The sequence below is a fragment of the Oncorhynchus kisutch genome, unplaced genomic scaffold (assembly GCF_002021735.2).
Source record: "Oncorhynchus kisutch isolate 150728-3 unplaced genomic scaffold, Okis_V2 Okis09a-Okis19a_hom, whole genome shotgun sequence".
NCBI lineage: Eukaryota > Metazoa > Chordata > Actinopteri > Salmoniformes > Salmonidae > Oncorhynchus > Oncorhynchus kisutch.
In genome coordinates, this window is record NW_022261985.1 from 12668782 (window position 1) to 12689184 (window position 20403).

Here is a 20403-nt window from a genome sequence, read left to right on the forward strand (position 1 = left end):
TAAATGTAGGGAATCAACTAAATGTATTGAACTCAGTAGGGAATCAACTAAATGTATTGAACTCAGTAGGGAATCAACTAAATGTAGGGAATCAACTAAATGTATTGAACTCAGTAGGGAATCAACTAAATGTATCGAACTCAGTAGGGAATCAACTAAATGTATCGAACTCAGTAGGGAATCAACTAAATGTATCAACTCAGTAGGGAATCAACTAAATGTATCGAACTCAGTAGGGAATCAACTAAATGCATGGAACTCAGTAGGGAATCAACTAAATCTATTGAACTCAGTAGGGAATCAACTAAATCTATTGAACTCAGTAGGGAATCAACTAAATCTATTGAACTCAGTAGGGAATCAACTAAATCTATTGAACTCAGTAGGGAATCAACTAAATCTATTGAACTCAGTAGGGAATCAACTAAATGTATCGAACTCAGTAGGGAATCAACTAAATCTATTGAACTCAGTAGGGAATCAACTAAATGTAGGGAACTCAGTAGGGAATCAACTAAATGTATCGAACTCAGTAGGGAATCAACTAAATGTATCGAACTCAGTAGGGAATCAACTAAATGTATCAACTCAGTAGGGAATCAACTAAATGTATCGAACTCAGTAGGGAATCAACTAAATGCATGGAACTCAGTAGGGAATCAACTAAATCTATTGAACTCAGTAGGGAATCAACTAAATCTATTGAACTCAGTAGGGAATCAACTAAATCTATTGAACTCAGTAGGGAATCAACTAAATCTATTGAACTCAGTAGGGAATCAACTAAATCTATTGAACTCAGTAGGGAATCAACTAAATGTATCGAACTCAGTAGGGAATCAACTAAATCTATTGAACTCAGTAGGGAATCAACTAAATCTATTGAACTCAGTAGGGAATCAACTAAATGTAGGGAACTCAGTAGGGAATCAACTAAATGTAGGGAATCAACTAAATGTAGGGAATCAACTAAATGTAGGGAATCAACAAAATGTATCAACTCAGTAGGGAATCAACTAAATGTAGGGAACTCAGTAGGGAATCAACTAAATGTAGGGAACTCAGTAGGGAATCAACTAAATCTATTGAACTCAGTAGGGAATCAACTAAATGTATCAACTCAGTAGGGAATCAACTAAATGTATCGAACTCAGTAGGGAATCAACTGAATGTATCGAACTCAGTAGGGAATCAACTAAATGTATCGAACTCAGTAGGGAATCAACTAAATGTATCGAACTCAGTAGGGAATCAACTAAATGTATCGAACTCAGTAGGGAATCAACTGAATGTATCGAAATCAGTAGGGAATCAACTAAATCTATTGAACTTTAGTAGTGAATCAACTAAATGTATCGAACTCGGTAGGGAATCAACTAAATGTAGTGAATCAACTGAATGTATTGAACTCAGTAGGGAATCAACTAAATGTATGGAACTCAGTCGGGAATCAGCTAAATGCATCGAACTCAGTAGAAAATGCATACATTTGCCCAAGTTTACCATAAGACGTGAACAAAATGCATCAATGAGTACGTTTATGTGCACACTAATAATTCGATGTTAAACTGATTTTTACGGCAGTAGACCGAGTGTGGCAACAGTGATGTAAACACCGAACTCTGCTCATCGTAATCGGCGTAGGATAAGATTTGACCTTATCTGTCCGGGTAAGCCTACACCGATTTATAAAATAACTACCGGTTTTCTGAGCAATCTTTCAAATGATTTAGGACGTTTTAATCTGCTTTCCAGCGGTTTATTTGATCTGTGTCAGCAGCGGTACGACGACAAGCCTCTCTCTTATGAGCGAGTGGAGTGAGTTAGGGAACATCTGAACGTGTGCATCTCAGAAGTGGGGTTTCACAGACCGACTTTGTATGTCCGAACTCCGATAGTCTTCTCCCGAAAAATAACCCGGTCGCTGCGGAAATTCTGATTTGGTTTCCGCGTTTATTTTGAAGTTCCTATCAGGAAGCCTGATTTTTCAGACGTGTCCATGGAAACAGGATTATTAGGGAAATCGTCCTTCTCGAAAAGCATGTAAAACCTTTTGAAACTATTATATAAACCTGACTATGCACAATAATTATATTGTGTGCGTGTAACCTGTACTCAGTGATTATTATTCATTTTCTTTTGTGTATTTTGAGGCAACGGCACAGGAATGCCCCTGTCTGTGTGCGCGTTTGTCTACTACTAAGTGTAGCCGTTAGCAATGATGCTGACAACAGTCTTCTGGTAGATGGAAAGGCTTTCCCCCTAACAAAAACCTTCTCAATTAAATGTGAACTACAAAGGGGCCTCTTACCTTCCTGGCAGAATGACATCATCATTTATTAACTGCCTTGTTCAGGGGCAGAACGACAGATTTGTACCTTGTCAGCTCGGGGGTTTGAACTTGCAACCTTCCAGTTACGAGTCCAACGCTCGAACCACTAGGCTACCCTGCCGCCTCTACACTCTAACCACTAGGCTACCCTGCCGCCTCTACACTCTAACCACTAGGCTACCCTGCCGCCTCTACACTCTAACCACTAGGCTACCCTGCCGCCTCTACACTCTAACCACTAGGCTACGCTGCCGCCTCTACACTCTAACCACTAGGCTACCCTGCCGCCTCTACACTCTAACCACTAGGCTACCCTGCCGCCTCTACACTCTAACCACTAGGCTACCCTGCCGCCTCTACACTCTAACCACTAGGCTACCCTGCCGCCTCTACACTCTAACCACTAGGCTACCCTGCCGCCTCTACACTCTAACCGCTAGGCTACCCTGCCGCCTCTACACTCTAACCCCTAGGCTACCCTGCCGCCTCTACACTCTAACCACTAGGCTACCCTAGTGTTGTGTTTAGGGCAGATTCTGTTGTTTAGTCCCCCTGAGGAGCAACGTTTCAGGGAACAAATCACATCCTGTTCAGTTTAACTGGGTTTTCCTATCATGTCAGAGAGACAAGCTATGTTCGTTTCTATTCTACCATTTAGAGACAAGCTATGTTAGTTTCTATTCTACCATTTAGAGACAAACTAGTCATAATGACTGTTCGTTTCTATTCTACCATTCCAGAAAGAAGCTGAAGAAGGTTTGGGACCGGGCGGTGACCTTCCTCTCAGCCAATGAGAGCCGTATCAGGACAGAGTCTCAGCGGATTGGCGGAGCCGACTTCCTGGTGTGGAGGTGGCTCCAGCCCTCTCTGAGCTGCGACCAGATCTCACTCATCCCCTCCAAAGTCTGGCAGGGCAAAGGTAACTAACCCGTCCCCCATTCCTAGTGTGCTCCCAAATGGCACCCTGTTCCCTACGTTAGGGCACTACCAACTCCCTATTAATACCCATGGTTATGAAATGTGATGTTTCGATGAGCAGGTTTCTTCCCTGCTGTCCATCTAGCGTCTCTTGTCTGTCTAACACATTTCCTGTCTTTTTCTCCATGGAATGTCTCTTTCCTGTCTGTCTCTCTTCTCTCAGCGTTCCCTTTGGACAGGAGGAACTCTCCCCCCAACAGTTTAACACCGTGTCTGAAGATCAGAAACATGTTTGATCCAGTCATGTGAGTACCAGAGGGTGTTACAAAGTCAATGTGTTCACCATCAGTCTTTAAGGTTCTGTTGGGGTAAGGGATGAGCATGTACTCGTCAGGGGACTAAAACGCTCTCTTAGATGAGGACGTTGGCAGACTCTCTCTTAGATGAGGACTTTGGCAGACTCTCTCTTAGATGAGGACGTTGGCAGACTCTCTCTTAGATGAGGACGTTGGCAGACTCTCTCTTAGATGAGGACGTTGGCAGACTCTCTCTTAGATGAGGACGTTGGCAGACTCTCTCTTAGATGAGGACGTTGGCAGACTCTCTCTTAGATGAGGACGTTGGCAGACTCTCTCTTAGATGAGGACGTTGGCAGACTCTCTTAGATGAGGACGTTGGCAGACTCTCTCTTAGATGAGGACGTTGGCAGACTCTCTCTTAGATGAGGACGTTGGCAGACTCTCTCTTAGATGAGGACGTTGGCAGACTCTCTTAGATGAGGACGTTGGCAGACTCTCTCTTAGATGAGGACGTTGGCAGACTCTCTCTTAGATGAGGACGTTGGCAGACTCTCTCTTAGATGAGGACGTTGGCAGACTCTCTCTTAGATGTGGACGTTGGCAGACTCTCTTAGATGTGGACGTTGGCAGACTATTAGATGTGGACGTTGGCAGACTCTTAGATGAGGACGTCGGCAGACTCTCTCTTAGATGTGGACGTCGGCAGACTCTTAGATGTGGACGTCGGCAGACTCTTAGATGTGGACGTCGGCAGACTCTTAGATGTGGACGTCGGCAGACTCTTAGATGTGGACGTCGGCAGACTCTCTCTTAGATGAGGACGTCGGCAGACTCCCTCTTAGATGAGGACGTCGGCAGACTCCCTCTTAGATGAGGACGTCGGCAGACTCCCTCTTAGATGAGGACGTCGGCAGACTCCCTCTTAGATGAGGACGTCGGCAGACTCCCTCTCAGACTCCCTCTTCTACCTGTGTGTTGTTGACTACCAGGTTAGAGTTTGGTTAGGACTTCTAGATGACATCTGACCCCTTTACGTGTGTGTGTGTGTGTAACAGGGAGGTTGGTGAAAACTGGCATCTGGCCATCCACGAGGCCATCTTGGAGAAGTGTTGTGACAACGACGGCATCGTCCACATCGCTGTCGATCAGAGCTCCAGAGAGGTGAGTGTCTGTCACAGCTGTTATATCAAACAATGGCTGTGGTCCAAGTGGCTCCCTAATCTTTTACCAAATAGGTGCTATCTTCTGTATACCACCCCTACCTGATCACAACACAACTGATTGGCTCAAACGCACTAAGAAAACAAGGCACACCTGTTAATTGAAATGCATTCCAGGTGACTACCTCATGAAGCTGGTTGAGAGAATGCCAAGAGTGTGCAAAGCTGTCATCAAAGCAGAGGGTGCCTACTTTGAAGAATCTACAATGTAACATTTTTGATTTAACACTTTAACAGCCATCTGGTTATATATCCACTGACCTGGTAGAACCAACAGCCATCTGGTTATATATCCACTGACCTGGTAGAACCAACAGCCATCTGGTTATATATCCATTGACCTTGTGGAACCAACAGCCATCTGGTTATATATCCACTGACCAGGTGGAACCAACAGCCATCTGGTTATATATCCACTGACCTGGTAGAACCAACAGCCATCTGGTTATATATCCACTGACCAGGTAGAACCAACAGCCATCTGGTTATATATCCACTGACCTGGTGGAACCAACAGCCATCTGGTTATATATCCACTGACCAGGTAGAACCAACAGCCATCTGGTTATATATCCACTGACCTGGTAGAACCAACAGCCATCTGGTTATATATCCACTGACCAGGTAGAACCAACAGCCATCTGGTTATATATCCACTGACCTGGTGGAACCAACAGCCATCTGGTTATATATCCACTGACCAGGTAGAACCAACAGCCATCTGGTTATATATCCACTGACCTGGTAGAACCAACAGCCATCTGGTTATATATCCACTGACCAGGTAGAACCAACAGCCATCTGGTTATATATCCACTGACCAGGTAGAACCAACAGCCATCTGGTTATATATCCACTGACCTGGTGGAACCAACAGCCATCTGGTTATATATCCACTGACCTGGTGGAACCAACAGCCATCTGGTTATATATCCACTGACCAGGTAGAACCAACAGCCATCTGGTTATATATCCACTGACCTGGTAGAACCAACAGCCATCTGGTTATATATCCACTGACCTGGTAGAACCAACAGCCATCTGGTTATATATCCACTGACCTGGTAGAACCAACAGCCATCTGGTTATATATCCACTGACCTGGTAGAACCAACAGCCATCTGGTTATATATCCACTGACCTGGTAGAACCAACAGCCATCTGGTTATATATCCACTGACCTGGTAGAACCAACAGCCATCTGGTTATATATCCACTGACCTGGTAGAACCAACAGCCATCTGGTTATATATCCACTGACCAGGTAGAACCAACAGCCATCTGGTTATATATCCACTGACCAGGTAGAACCAACAGCCATCTGGTTATATATCCACTGACCAGGTAGAACCAACAGCCATCTGGTTATATATCCACTGACCTGGTAGAACCAACAGCCATCTGGTTATATATCCATTGACCTTGTGGAACCAACAGCCATCTGGTTATATATCCACTGACCAGGTGGAACCAACAGCCATCTGGTTATATATCCACTGACCTGGTAGAACCAACAGCCATCTGGTTATATATCCACTGACCAGGTAGAACCAACAGCCATCTGGTTATATATCCACTGACCAGGTAGAACCAACAGCCATCTGGTTATATATCCACTGACCTGGTGGAACCAACAGCCATCTGGTTATATATCCACTGACCTGGTGGAACCAACAGCCATCTGGTTATATATCCACTGACCAGGTAGAACCAACAGCCATCTGGTTATATATCCACTGACCAGGTAGAACCAACAGCCATCTGGTTATATATCCACTGACCTGGTGGAACCAACAGCCATCTGGTTATATATCCACTGACCTGGTGGAACCAACAGCCATCTGGTTATATATCCACTGACCAGGTAGAACCAACAGCCATCTGGTTATATATCCACTGACCTGGTGGAACCAACAGCCATCTGGTTATATATCCACTGACCTGGTAGAACCAACAGCCATCTGGTTATATATCCACTGACCTGGTAGAACCAACAGCCATCTGGTTATATATCCACTGACCTGGTAGAACCAACAGCCATCTGGTTATATATCCACTGACCTGGTAGAACCAACAGCCATCTGGTTATATATCCACTGACCTGGTAGAACCAACAGCCATCTGGTTATATATCCACTGACCTGGTAGAACCAACAGCCATCTGGTTATATATCCACTGACCTGGTAGAACCAACAGCCATCTGGTTATATATCCACTGACCTGGTAGAACCAACAGCCATCTGGTTATATATCCACTGACCAGGTAGAACCAACAGCCATCTGGTTATATATCCACTGACCAGGTAGAACCAACAGCCATCTGGTTATATATCCACTGACCAGGTAGAACCAACAGCCATCTGGTTATATATCCACTGACCTGGTAGAACCAACAGCCATCTGGTTATATATCCACTGACCAGGTGGAACCAACAGCCATCTGGTTATATATCCACTGACCAGGTGGAACCAACAGCCATCTGGTTATATATCCACTGACCAGGTGGAACCAACAGCCATCTGGTTATATATCCACTGACCAGGTGGAACCAACAGCCATCTGGTTATATATCCACTGACCAGGTGGAACCAACAGCCATCTGGTTATATATCCACTGACCTGGTAGAACCAACAGCCATCTGGTTATATATCCACTGACCAGGTGGAACCAACAGCCATCTGGTTATATATCCACTGACCTGGTAGAACCAACAGCCATCTGGTTATATATCCACTGACCTGGTAGAACCAACAGCCATCTGGTTATATATCCACTGACCAGGTGGAACCAACAGCCATCTGGTTATATATCCACTGACCTGGTAGAACCAACAGCCATCTGGTTATATATCCACTGACCTGGTAGAACCAACAGCCATCTGGTTATATATCCACTGACCAGGTGGAACCAACAGCCATCTGGTTATATATCCACTGACCTGGTAGAACCAACAGCCATCTGGTTATATATCCACTGACCTGGTAGAACCAACAGCCATCTGGTTATATATCCACTGACCTGGTAGAACCAACAGCCATCTGGTTATATATCCACTGACCTGGTAGAACCAACAGCCATCTGGTTATATATCCACTGACCTGGTAGAACCAACAGCCATCTGGTTATATATCCACTGACCTGGTAGAACCAACAGCCATCTGGTTATATATCCACTGACCAGGTGGAACCAACAGCCATCTGGTTATATATCCACTGACCAGGTAGAACCAACAGCCACGTGGTTATATATCCACTGACCAGGTGGAACCAACAGCCATCTGGTTATATATCCACTGACCAGGTGGAACCAACAGCCATCTGGTTATATATCCACTGACCAGGTGGAACCAACAGCCATCTGGTTATATATCCACTGACCAGGTGGAACCAACAGCCATCTGGTTATATATCCACTGACCAGGTGGAACCAACAGCCATCTGGTTATATATCCACTGACCAGGTGGAACCAACAGCCATCTGGTTATATATCCACTGACCTGGTAGAACCAACAGCCATATGGTTATATATCCACTGACCAGGTGGAACCAACAGCCATCTGGTTATATATCCACTGACCAAGTAGAACCAACAGCCATATGGTTATATATCCACTGACCAGGTGGAACCAACAGCCATCTGGTTATATATCCACTGACCAGGTAGAACACATGGTTATATATCCACTGACCAGGTAGAACCAACAGCCATATGGTTATATATCCACTGACCAGGTGGAACACATGGTTATATATCCACTGACCAGGTGGAACACATGGTTATATATCCACTGACCAGGTGGAACCAACAGCTATGTGGTTATATATCCAGTGACTAGGTGGAACCAACAGCTATGTGGTTATATATCCAGTGACCAGGTGGAACCAACAGCCATCTGGTTATATATCCACTGACCAGGTGGAACCAACAGCTATGTGGTTATATATCCAGTGACCAGGTAGAACCAACAGCCATCTGGTTATATATTGCAGTGAGCCACCCGACAGAGAGACTGACGTGGCTGTGTTTATAACCTGTGATAGAAGAGCTTGTTAACCTCTCTCTCCTCTCTCTCTCCAGGGCTGTGTCTATGTGAAGTGTCTGTCAGCAGAACACTCAGGGAAAGCCTTCAAGGCGCTACATGGCTCCTGGTTCGATGGTAAAATCACTTTTTAAAATATATTTTAAATGACTTTAGCAACAACAACACTAGTCTTTGTTTGTCCTTCGTTGTCCTTCCGTCCTCTAATGAACCTTGTTGTTACCTGCTGACTTCCTTATTGTTGACCATTTTATCTCAAAACCTGGAACAAAACCAATAGCCCTTGTTTACTAACTTTGAGCCAATAGCATTTTGTACTACTATTCATGTGGGGCTGTGATCATTGATACCGGATAAAATAGGAAGGATTTAATAGATTTAGTCACATGGTTGGTTTTCATTGTCTCTCGCTCTCTCCCTACCTACCGTCTCTCTCTCCCCCTATCCTCCCTCCCTACCCCTATCTTCCCTCCCTACCTACCTACCTACCGTCTCTCTCCCCCTATCCTCCCTCCCTCCCTCCCTACCTACCGTTTCTCTCCCCCTACCTACCGTCTCTCTCCCGCTATCCTCCCTCCCTCCCTCCCTACCGTCTCTCTCTCCCCCTATCCTCCCTCCCTACCTACCGTCTCTCTCTCCCCCTATCCTCCCTCCCTACCTACCGTCTCTCTCTCCCCCTATCCTCCCTCCCTACCTACCGTCTCTCTCTCTCTCGCCCTTTCCTCCCTCCCTACCTACCGTCTCTCTCTCCCCCTTTCCTCCCTCCCTACCTACCGTCTCTCTCCCCCTTTCCTCCCTCCCTACCTACCGTCTCTCTCTCCCCCCTACCTACCGTCTCTCTCTCTCTCTCTCTCCCTACCGTCTCTCTCTCCCCCCCCCCTACCTACTGCCTCCCCCTCCCCTCCTCCCCTCCCAGGTAAGCTGGTGACGGTGAAGTACCTGCGTCTGGACCGTTACCACCAGCGTTTCCCTCAGGCCCAGGGCTGTACCACCTCCCTGAAGCCCTCAAACACCTACATGAACACCATGTCCAGACTACGTCACCACACCAGCCCAGACAGCAGCTCTAACACGAACTCTCTAGGCTTCTCCTGAGGGGGGGCAGATTACCCCAGCCTCCTCTCTCCCTCAACCCCACCACACCAGCCCAGACAGCAGCTCTAACACGAACTCTCTAGGCTTCTCCTGAGGGGGGGGCAGATTACCCCAGCCTCCTCTCTCCCTCTCCCTCAACCCCACCACACCAGCCCTGACACTAACTCTCTAGGCTTCTCCTGAGGGGGGGGCAGATTACCCCAGCCTCCTCTCTCCCTCAACCCCACAGATACCACCACACCAGCCCTGACACTAACTCTCTAGGCTTCTCCTGAGGGGGGGGGGGCAGATTACCCCAGCCTCCTCTCTCCCTCAACCCCACAGATACCACCACACCAGCCCTGACAGCCCCTTCTCCTTCAGTCTCCCCTTAACAAGCCTGGAGGTGATGGCAGCTTGGTGAACCGTCTGTCTCAACTCACAGGGCTGGGTCGAACCGTCTGTCTCAACTCACAGGGCTGGGTTGAACCGTCTGTCTCAACTCACAGGGCTGGGTTGAACCGTCTGTCTCAACTCACAGGGCTGGGTTGAACCGTCTGTCTCAACTCACAGGGCTGGGTTGAACCGTCTGTCTCAACTCACAGGGCTGGGTTGAGCCGTCTGTCTCAACTCACAGGGCTGGGTTGAACCGTCTGTCTCAACTCACAGGGCTGGGTTGAACCGTCTGTCTCAACTCACAGGGCTGGGTTGAACCGTCTGTCTCAACTCACAGGGCTGGGTTGAACCGTCTGTCTCAACTCACAGGGCTGGGTTGAACCGTCTGTCTCAACTCACAGGGCTGGGTTGAACCGTCTGTCTCAACTCACAGGGCTGGGGTGAACCGTCTGTCTCAACTCACAGGGCTGGGTCGAACCGTCTGTCTCAACTCACAGGGCTGGGGTGAACCGTCTGTCTCAACTCACAGGGCTGGGTCGAACCGTCTGTCTCGACTGACAGGGCTGGGTCGAACCGTCTGTCTCGACTGACAGGGCTGGGTCGAACCGTCTGTCTCCACTCACAGGGCTGGGTCGAACCGTCTGTCTCCACTCACAGGGCTGGGTTGAACCGTCTGTCTCCACTCACAGGGCTGGGTTGAACCGTCTGTCTCAACTCACAGGGCTGGGTCGAACCGTCTGTCTCCACTCACAGGGCTGGGTCGAACCGTCTGTCTCAACTCACAGGGCTGGGGTGAACCGTCTGTCTCAACTCACAGGGCTGGGTCGAACCGTCTGTCTCAACTCACAGGGCTTTGTTTTCTCTTTTAAGTGGGACTTGACTGTTGGTTGTCCACAACCTGTCTGGACCACAGGAGTGGTGGGAGGCTTTAGACTGACAGTCCTGCAGTGTTTTTTTGTTGTAAAGACCAATCCGAGTTTTGAAAACAAAACTTTGGAAGACCACTTGAACAACCAATGGGCTGAGAGATTGGAGACTAGGGGGAGGGGGGCGTGGTCTGAGCTGGAGATGTGATTCGCCGGTGCCCCGTTTTTTTTTGTATTACAAACTTTATGGATTTAAACAAGGAAACACAACTTCCATTTCGTTCTAATGGCATATTTAAAAAATATATGAGAGAGAAACAACCCCCCTTCTTTCTCTTGTCTCCCCATCCTCTCCTCCCTCCATCCCCCTATTTTTAACGAGACTGGCCCCATGATTTTTCAAGGAGTTGAGTTGGGGGGGCTATACATTGAAATTGCTTTATGGTGCAGGTTAAAGTTAAAGCCTCTATTTAAGCTTTTGAATTTATACCAATAATCTGGATGTTTATTTCCTGGAGAATGTAATCCCTCATTGCATTTTCTTTCGTTTTTAGTCGAGCCGGCGGAGGAAAGGCAGGTTGGGCTGGTGGCGGTGATCTGTATTAATAAAGAAAAACCATAAGCTCTCTTTTCTCTTCTCCTGCCTGCCGCTACAATACTCTTTTAACATACTGACTGCATCAGATTCTGTCTCCAGAAGTGGAAGCGTTTGTGAGACATTGGGAGGATAACTTGTTGCGAGACAGTGATTTTGGCAGGTGGTGTTGGCCTACGTCTTCGATTGAAAGGAGTTTAGAGAAGAGGGGGGCTGATAACGTGGGCGATCAGTCAGTCGTCCATTTTGTATTTTTTTGGCTTCTTTGGTTTTCTGTCTTAACTCTCTATTGGCGGCCATTTTAAGTATCTTTCCTCCCTCAGGCAGCCCTGGTCTAAAGTAGTGCACTATGGGCCCCTGGTCTAAAGTAGTGCACTACCCCTATGGGCCCCTGGTCTAAAGTAGTGCACTATGGGCCCCTGGTCTAAAGTAGTGCACTACCCCTATGGGCCCCTGGTCTAAAGTAGTGCACTACCCCTATGGGGCCCTGGTCTAAAGTAGTGCACTATGGGCCCCTGGTCTAAAGTAGTGCACTACCCCTATGGGGCCCTGGTCTAAAGTAGTGCACTACCCCTATGGGGCCCTGGTCTAAAGTAGTGCACTACCCCTATGGGCCCCTGGTCTAAAGTAGTTCCCTACCCCTATGGGGCCCTGGTCTAAAGTAGTGCATTACCCCTATGGGGCCCTGGTCTAAAGTAGTGCACTACCCCTATGGGGCCCTGGTCTAAAGTAGTGCGCTACCCCTATGGGTCCTGGTCTATAGTAGTGCACTACCTCTATGGGGTCCTGGTCTATAGTAGTGCACTACCTCTATGAGCCCTGGTCTAAAGTAGTGCGCTACCCCTATGGGCCCTGGTCTAAAGTAGTGCAATATATAGGGAATAGGGACCTGGTCTAAAGTAGTGCACTATATAGGGAATAGGGCCCTGGTCTAAAGTAGTGCACTATATAGGGAATAGGGCTCTGGTCTATAGTAGTGCACTATATAGGGAATAGGGCTCTGATCTAAAGTAGTGCACTATATAGGGAATAGGGCTCTGGTCTATAGTAGTGTACTATATAGTGAATAGGGCTCTGGTCTAAAGTAGTGCACTATATAGGGAATAGGGCTCTGGTCTATAGTAGTGTACTATATAGGGAATAGGGCTCTGATCTAAAGTAGTGCACTATATAGGGAATAGGGCTCTGATCTAAAGTAGTGCACTATATAGGGAATAGGGCTCTGGTCTATAGTAGTGTACTATATAGGGAATAGGGCTCTGATCTAAAGTAGTGCACTATATAGGGAATAGGGTTCATTTTTTGGACGCGAGCGAACACTTTTTTTTTTTCTCCTGCCATGTTGAAAGTCATTTAGACTTGTTTTGTTTATTTGTGGTTGTTTATCCAGCCGTTGTTGTTGATTAAACGCAGACCTCATGTAATATTACTACAGATATGATGCAGAGAGAGAGAACACGCAAAACCCCGAGAACACGCAAAACCCCGAGAACACGCAAAACCCCGAGAACACTTGATGCAGAAATAAACTGATTCATTTAAACATTGTTTTTTTAGTTTAAAGCTACACGTGTCCGTGTTCCAAACGCCAGCCTCTTTTCAACCCAAAGTAGTGTACTATTTAGAGGAATAGGGTGCCATTTTGATATGCACCCTCCCCTATTCCAACCACCTGTTGTGTCTAAATGGAGACTGTAAAGTCCTGAATGATTTGCACGTGAGCTGGATTTGATGTTGTCGTCAAACTATTGACACATTCATAACGCTTCAAGATCAAAGGAATCGCCACCATTAAGATTATTTGTATATTTTGTTGGGGGGGGGGGGGGGGGGGGGGGGGGGGGGGGGGGGGGGGGGGGTGCTGTGTGAAGTTGAAAGTGGGGTTGCTGTAAGTTGTACAAAATGATGCACATTTAAAAAAATAAAATAAAAAATGTTTTAATTAACCTGGTGCAGTCCTGTCCCCCTGCAGCGGTTGTTGACCTGGTTGTGCCTTAACTTTGTGCTTTAAAACAAACAACAACAGCTGTCACTGCATTACTGGAGAATGTCTTGGGGTTTATTATGGTGGTATAATCATTTGTTTAAAGGGAACGTGAGGTCAGAAAGAGCTTCATTACAATGTGTGTTTTCTTGGGAAGTTTAGTCCTTTTTAAAAGTTTTTTTCATTCTGGACAACACCGAGAATGGGGTGTTTTCATAGGTGTTTGTGTCCAACGATATGCTCTCCTGCCCCCCCCCCAGAGTGTGTCCAACAATATGCTTTCCTGCCCCCCCCCCCCCCCCAGAGTGTGTCCAACAATATGCTTTCCTGCCCCCCCACCCCCCCCCCCCCCCAGAGTGTGTCCAACGATATGCTCTCCTGCCCCCCCACCCCCAGAGTGTGTCCAACAATATGCTTTCCTGCCCCCCCCCCCCCCCAGAGTGTGTCCAACAATATGCTTTCCTGCCCCCCCCCCCCCCAGAGTGTGTCCAACAATATGCTTTCCTGCCCCCCCCCCCCCCAGAGTGTGTCCAACAATATGCTTTCCTGCCCCCCCCACAGAGTGTGTCCAACAATATGCTCTCCTGCCCCCCCCCCAGAGTGTGTCCAACAATATGCTTTCCTGCCCCCCCCCCAGAGTGTGTCCAACAATATGCTTTCCTGCCCCCCCACCCCCAGAGTGTGTCCAACAATATGCTTTCCTGCCCCCCCCCCCCCCAGAGTGTGTCCAACAATATGCTTTCCTGCCCCCCCCCCCCCAGAGTGTGTCCAACAATATGCTTTCCTGCCCCCCCCCCCCCAGATTGTGTCCAACAATATGCTTTCCTGCCCCCCCCCCCCCCAGAGTGTGTCCAACAATATGCTTTCCTGCCCCCCCCCAGAGTGTGTCCAACAATATGCTTTCCTGCCCCCCCCCCCCCCCCCCAGAGTGTGTCCAACAAAATGCTTTCCTGCCCCCCCACCAGTGTGTCCAACAATATGCTTTCCTGCCCCCCCCCCAGAGTGTGTCCAACAATATGCTTTCCTGCCCCCCCCCCCCCCCCAGAGTGTGTCCAACAATATGCTTTCCTGCCCCCCCCCCCCCCCCAGAGTGTGTCCAACAATATGCTTTCCTGCCCCCCCCCCCCCCCCCCCAGATTGTGTCCAACAATATGCTTTCCTGCCCCCCCCCCCCAGAGTGTGTCCAACAATATGCTTTCCTGCCCCCCCCCCCCCAGAGTGTGTCCAACAATATGCTTTCCTGCCCCCCCCCCCAGAGTGTGTCCAACAATATGCTTTCCTGCCCCCCCCACCAGTGTGTCCAACAATATGCTTTCCTGCCCCCCCCCCCCCACCAGTGTGTCCAACAATATGCTTTCCTGCCCCCCCCACCAGAGTGTGTCCAACAATATGCTTTCCTGCCCCCCCCCCCCCCCCCAGAGTGTGTCCAACAATATGCTTTCCTGCCCCCCCCCACCAGAGTGCGTCCAACAATATGCTTTCCCCCCCCCCCCCACCAGTGTGTGTCCAACAATATGCTTTCCTGCCCCCCCCCCCCCCCAGAGTGTGTCCAACAATATGCTTTCCTGCCCCCCCCCCCCAGAGTGTGTCCAACAATATGCTTTCCTGCCCCCCCCCCCCCCCCCCCCCCCAGATTGTGTCCAACAATATGCTTTCCTGCCCCCCCCCCCCAGAGTGTGTCCAACAATATGCTTTCCTGCCCCCCCCCCCCAGAGTGTGTCCAACAATATGCTTTCCTGCCCCCCCCCCCCAGAGTGTGTCCAACAATATGCTTTCCTGCCCCCCCCCCAGAGTGTGTCCAACAATATGCTTTCCTGCCCCCCCCACCAGTGTGTCCAACAATATGCTTTCCTGCCCCCCCCCCCCACCAGTGTGTCCAACAATATGCTTTCCTGCCCCCCCCACCAGAGTGTGTCCAACAATATGCTTTCCTGCCCCCCCCCCCCCCCAGAGTGCGTCCAACAATATGCTTTCCCCCCCCCCCCCACCAGTGTGTGTCCAACAATATGCTTTCCTGCCCCCCCCCACCAGAGTGCGTCCAACAATATGCTTCCCCCCCCCCCCCCCCCCCCCCCACCAGAGTGTGTCCCCAAATGGCACCCTATTCCCTATGTAGTGCACTACTTTTGACTCGAGCCTTATGGTGACCAGGGGTGCCATTTGGGGACCTACCCAGTATTTTTTTTAACATTTTAAATTCAAGTCAGGTTGTTGTTTTGGGTAGTTTTAAAAAAAATGTTTAGATACTTTCTGCTTTACTCTCCTTCCCATTTACAGAATGACCTTCTTACATTAAACAGTTGTATTCCACTGCACAGAGCTGAATATGTACAAAATAAACTACGTTCAAAATGGAAGCCAGTTTTTTTTTTGTTGCTGACTGTACTTTCCTGTGTGGTGCATCATGGGTAATGGTGATCTTCTTTTTTTAAAATATTTTTGTATTAATTGTCACCAGCCTGATGGTGAATACCAGTGATGCACCCAAAGGTTGTTTTTCTTCTTAAGAAATTTATAAGAAATGATATGAGATTGTATAAAGTGAGTGAATGTACATGTTTGGTCTGTGTGTGCGGCTTACAAAAAAAAAACACATTTTCCAGAAATCCCGTTTTTTTTAAAAGGATTTTGGTGTGTTCTGCTTATTCCCTCTTAATTCCGGCTATCTTCCAACCGACATTTCTGAGGAATTTGGGTAAAGTTTCCAGAATTTTCTAAACCTATCTGTGTGTTACTTCTCTACGGTCCAAGGTGACACTTGCTGCTTCAACTATCAGCTGCTCCCCCCTTAAATGACGTTTCTTTCTCTCGTTTATGTCAACGTTGTACATTTTCAATATGTACTATTATTATATGCAGAAGACGTTTAATTCCTATTGTATCATTCACATTGACCTATCACGACCCCCCCCTCAAGTCACATGACACTGAATTTGTCCAATAATGTCCAGACATTTTAAAAGGTTCAGATGTTAATGTAATTGGTCACTTAATTGTCTTGTTAAAAAAAAAAAATATATATATATATATATATATATATATAATCTCTGATTAAAGATTATTACTTCTTCGTCACTGCTCTACATAATTAGACTTGTATGTTTTATAATCGGTTGTGCAGTGAAGACTGCTAATGGTGTGTGTGTGTGTGTGTTGTTCCACAGCTTTCTCTCTCTATATCTTCTCCTATATGGAAATGGAAGGTGTCCTCTACCTCACCCCAACCCACCCCCCCCCTCAGTGCAGAACCTGTCCAACAGCTGTGCCTTTGTCCACTATGCTTCCTGACCCACCAATTGAGGTGTCTGAGTCAACCCCCCCAAACACGCAGAAACCAGGGAAAGAACCAGGCTGTCCAAACACGCATGGACAATGCTGGAACCAGGGAAAGAACCAGGCTGTCCAAACACGCATGGACAATGCTGGAACCAGGCTGTCCAAACACGCTGGAACCAGGGAAAGAACCAGGCTGTCCAAACACGCATGGACAATGCTGGAACCAGGCTGTCCAAACATGCAGAAACAAGGGAAGGAACCAGGCTGTCCAAACATGCAGAAACAAGGGAAGGAACCAGGCTGTCCAAACATTTTTTATTTATTTATTTATTTTACCTTTATTTAACCAGGTAGGCAAGTTGAGAACAAGTTCTCATTTACAATTGCGACCTGGCCAAGATAAAGCAAAGCAGTTCGACAGATAAAACGACACAGAGTTACACATGGAGTAAAAACAAACATACAGTCAATAATGCAGTATAAACAAGTCTATATACAATGTGAGCAAATGAGGCGAGAAGGGAGGTAAAGGCAAAAAAGGCCATGATGGCAAAGTAAATACAATATAGCAAGTAAAATACTGGAATGGTAGTTTTGCAATGGAAGAATGTGCAAAGTAGAAATAAAAAATAATGGGGTGCAAAGGAGCAAAATAAATAAATAAATAAAAATTAAATACAGTTGGGAAAGAGGTAGTTGTTTGGGCTAAATTATAGGTGGGCTATGTACAGGTGCAGTAATCTGTGAGCTGCTCTGACAGTTGGTGCTTAAAGCTAGTGAGGGAGATAAGTGTTTCCAGTTTCAGAGATTTTTGTAGTTCGTTCCAGTCATTGGCAGCAGAGAACTGGAAGGAGAGGCGGCCAAAGAAAGAACTGGTTTTGGGGGTGACTAGAGAGATATACCTGCTGGAGCGTGTGCTACAGGTGGGAGATGCTATGGTGACCAGCGAGCTGAGATAAGGGGGGACTTTACCTAGCAGGGTCTTGTAGATGACATGGAGCCAGTGGGTTTGGCGACGAGTATGAAGCGAGGGCCAGCCAACGAGAGCGTACAGGTCGCAATGGTGGGTAGTATATGGGGCTTTGGTGATAAAACGGATTGCACTGTGATAGACTGCATCCAATTTGTTGAGTAGGGTATTGGAGGCTATTTTGTAAATGACATCGCCAAAGTCGAGGATTGGTAGGATGGTCAGTTTTACAAGGGTATGTTTGGCAGCATGAGTGAAGGATGCTTTGTTGCGAAATAGGAAGCCAATTCTAGATTTAACTTTGGATTGGAGATGTTTGATATGGGTCTGGAAGGAGAGTTTACAGTCTAACCAGACACCTAAGTATTTGTAGTTGTCCACGTATTCTAAGTCAGAGCCGTCCAGAGTAGTGATGTTGGACAGGCGGGTAGGTGCAGGTAGCGATCGGTTGAAGAGCATGCATTTAGTTTTACTTGTATTTAAGAGCAATTGGAGGCCACGGAAGGAGAGTTGTATGGCATTGAAGCTTGCCTGGAGGGTTGTTAACACAGTGTCCAAAGAAGGGCCGGAAGTATACAGAATGGTGTCGTCTGCGTAGAGGTGGATCAGGGACTCACCAGCAGCAAGAGCGACCTCATTGATGTATACAGAGAAGAGAGTCGGTCCAAGAATTGAACCCTGTGGCACCCCCATAGAGACTGCCAGAGGTCCGGACAGCAGACCCTCCGATTTGACACACTGAACTCTATCAGAGAAGTAGTTGGTGAACCAGGCGAGGCAATCATTTGAGAAACCAAGGCTGTCGAGTCTGCCGATGAGGATATGGTGATTGACAGAGTCGAAAGCCTTGGCCAGATCAATGAATACGGCTGCACAGTAATGTTTCTTATCGATGGCGGTTAAGATATCGTTTAGGACCTTGAGCGTGGCTGAGGTGCACCCATGACCAGCTCTGAAACCGGATTGCATAGCAGAGAAGGTATGGTGAGATTCGAAATGGTCGGTAATCTGTTTGTTGACTTGGCTTTCGAAGACCTTAGAAAGGCACGGTAGGATAGATATAGGTCTGTAGCAGTTTGGGTCAAGAGTGTCCCCCCCTTTGAAGAGGGGGATGACCGCAGCTGCTTTCCAATCTTTGGGAATCTCAGACGACACGAAAGAGAGGTTGAACAGGCTAGTAATAGGGGTGGCAACAATTTCGGCAGATAATTTTAGAAAGAAAGGGTCCAGATTGTCTAGCCCGGCTGATTTGTAGGGGTCCAGATTTTGCAGCTCTTTCAGAACATCAGCTGAATGGATTTGGGAGAAGGAGAAATGGGGAAGGCTTGGGCGAGTTGCTGTTGGGGGTGCAGTGCTGTTGTCCGGGGTAGGAGTAGCCAGGTGGAAAGCATGGCCAGCCGTAGAAAAATGCTTATTGAAATTCTCAATTATGGTGGATTTATCAGTGGTGACAGTGTTTCCTATCTTCAGTGCAGTGGGCAGCTGGGAGGAGGTGTTCTTATTCTCCATGGACTTTACAGTGTCATGTTACATGCAGAAACAAGGGAAGGAACCAGGCTGTCCAAACACGTATGGACAATGCTGGAACCAGGGAAGGAACCAGGCTGTCCAAACACGCATGGACAATGCTGGAACCAGGCTGTCCAAACACGCTGGAACCAGGGAAGGAACCAGGCTGTCCAAACACACATGGACAATGCTGGAACCAGGGAAGGAGCCAGGCTGTCCAACATGAATTTACAGCAGTAAGCGGTCTTATTTCAGTCATTCAAGGAGTGGGGTGAACACACTGATCATCTATTGTCATTGGATTGGGCCTCTTCTTCACCTCCAGAATCAAACAGTAGGAATAGTCTATTCTAACTCACTATTCTAACAGTGCTATTCTATTCTAACAGTGCTATTCTATTCTAACAGTGCTCTGCTATTCTCTCTCACTATTCTAACAGTGCTCTGCTATTCTCTCTCACTATTATAACAGTGCTATGCTATTCTAACTCACTATTCTAACAGTGCTATGCTATTCTAACAGTGCTATGCTATTCTCTCTCACTATTCTAACTGTGCTATGCTATAATTACTCACTATTCTAACAGTGCTATGCTATTCTAACTCACTATTTTAACAGTGCTCTGCTATTCTCTCTCACTATTCTAACCGTGCTATGCTATTATATTCCAGTCTATTTCTCTCATTGGACTCGCTTTCCAATCTGCTGTAGTAACAATCCATTGTAATAGTCCATGTTTCCAGGCACGAGAGCCAGTAGTAAGAGAACTCATTTAAATAGTCTGCTAGTTTGGCTTTAAATAGTCTGCTAGTTTGGCTTGATCCTACTGTATGGACTCAACTTCGCGTAATCTGATTTTGCTCTTGTTCATATTTGGAGATATGTGCCTGTGGCGCTGGAATCTATCCCACAATGCACC

General features: G+C 47.2%; 1 protein-coding gene across 1 annotated transcript in view; it reads left to right on the plus strand.

Annotated features, from left to right (window-relative positions):
- Nucleotides 1–11910, plus strand: part of LOC109886740 (inner nuclear membrane protein Man1) — a 38972-nt gene extending 27062 nt beyond the window's left edge. Inside the window, exons 8-12 of the mRNA XM_031815412.1 lie at nt 3073–3251; nt 3474–3555; nt 4605–4710; nt 8852–8930; nt 9730–11910. Of these exons, the coding sequence (XP_031671272.1) occupies nt 3073–3251; nt 3474–3555; nt 4605–4710; nt 8852–8930; nt 9730–9908 (625 nt within the window). The 3' untranslated portion in view covers nt 9909–11910. The remainder of the gene's footprint in view (nt 1–3072; nt 3252–3473; nt 3556–4604; nt 4711–8851; nt 8931–9729) is intronic.
- Nucleotides 11911–20403: the final 8493 nt, after the last annotated feature.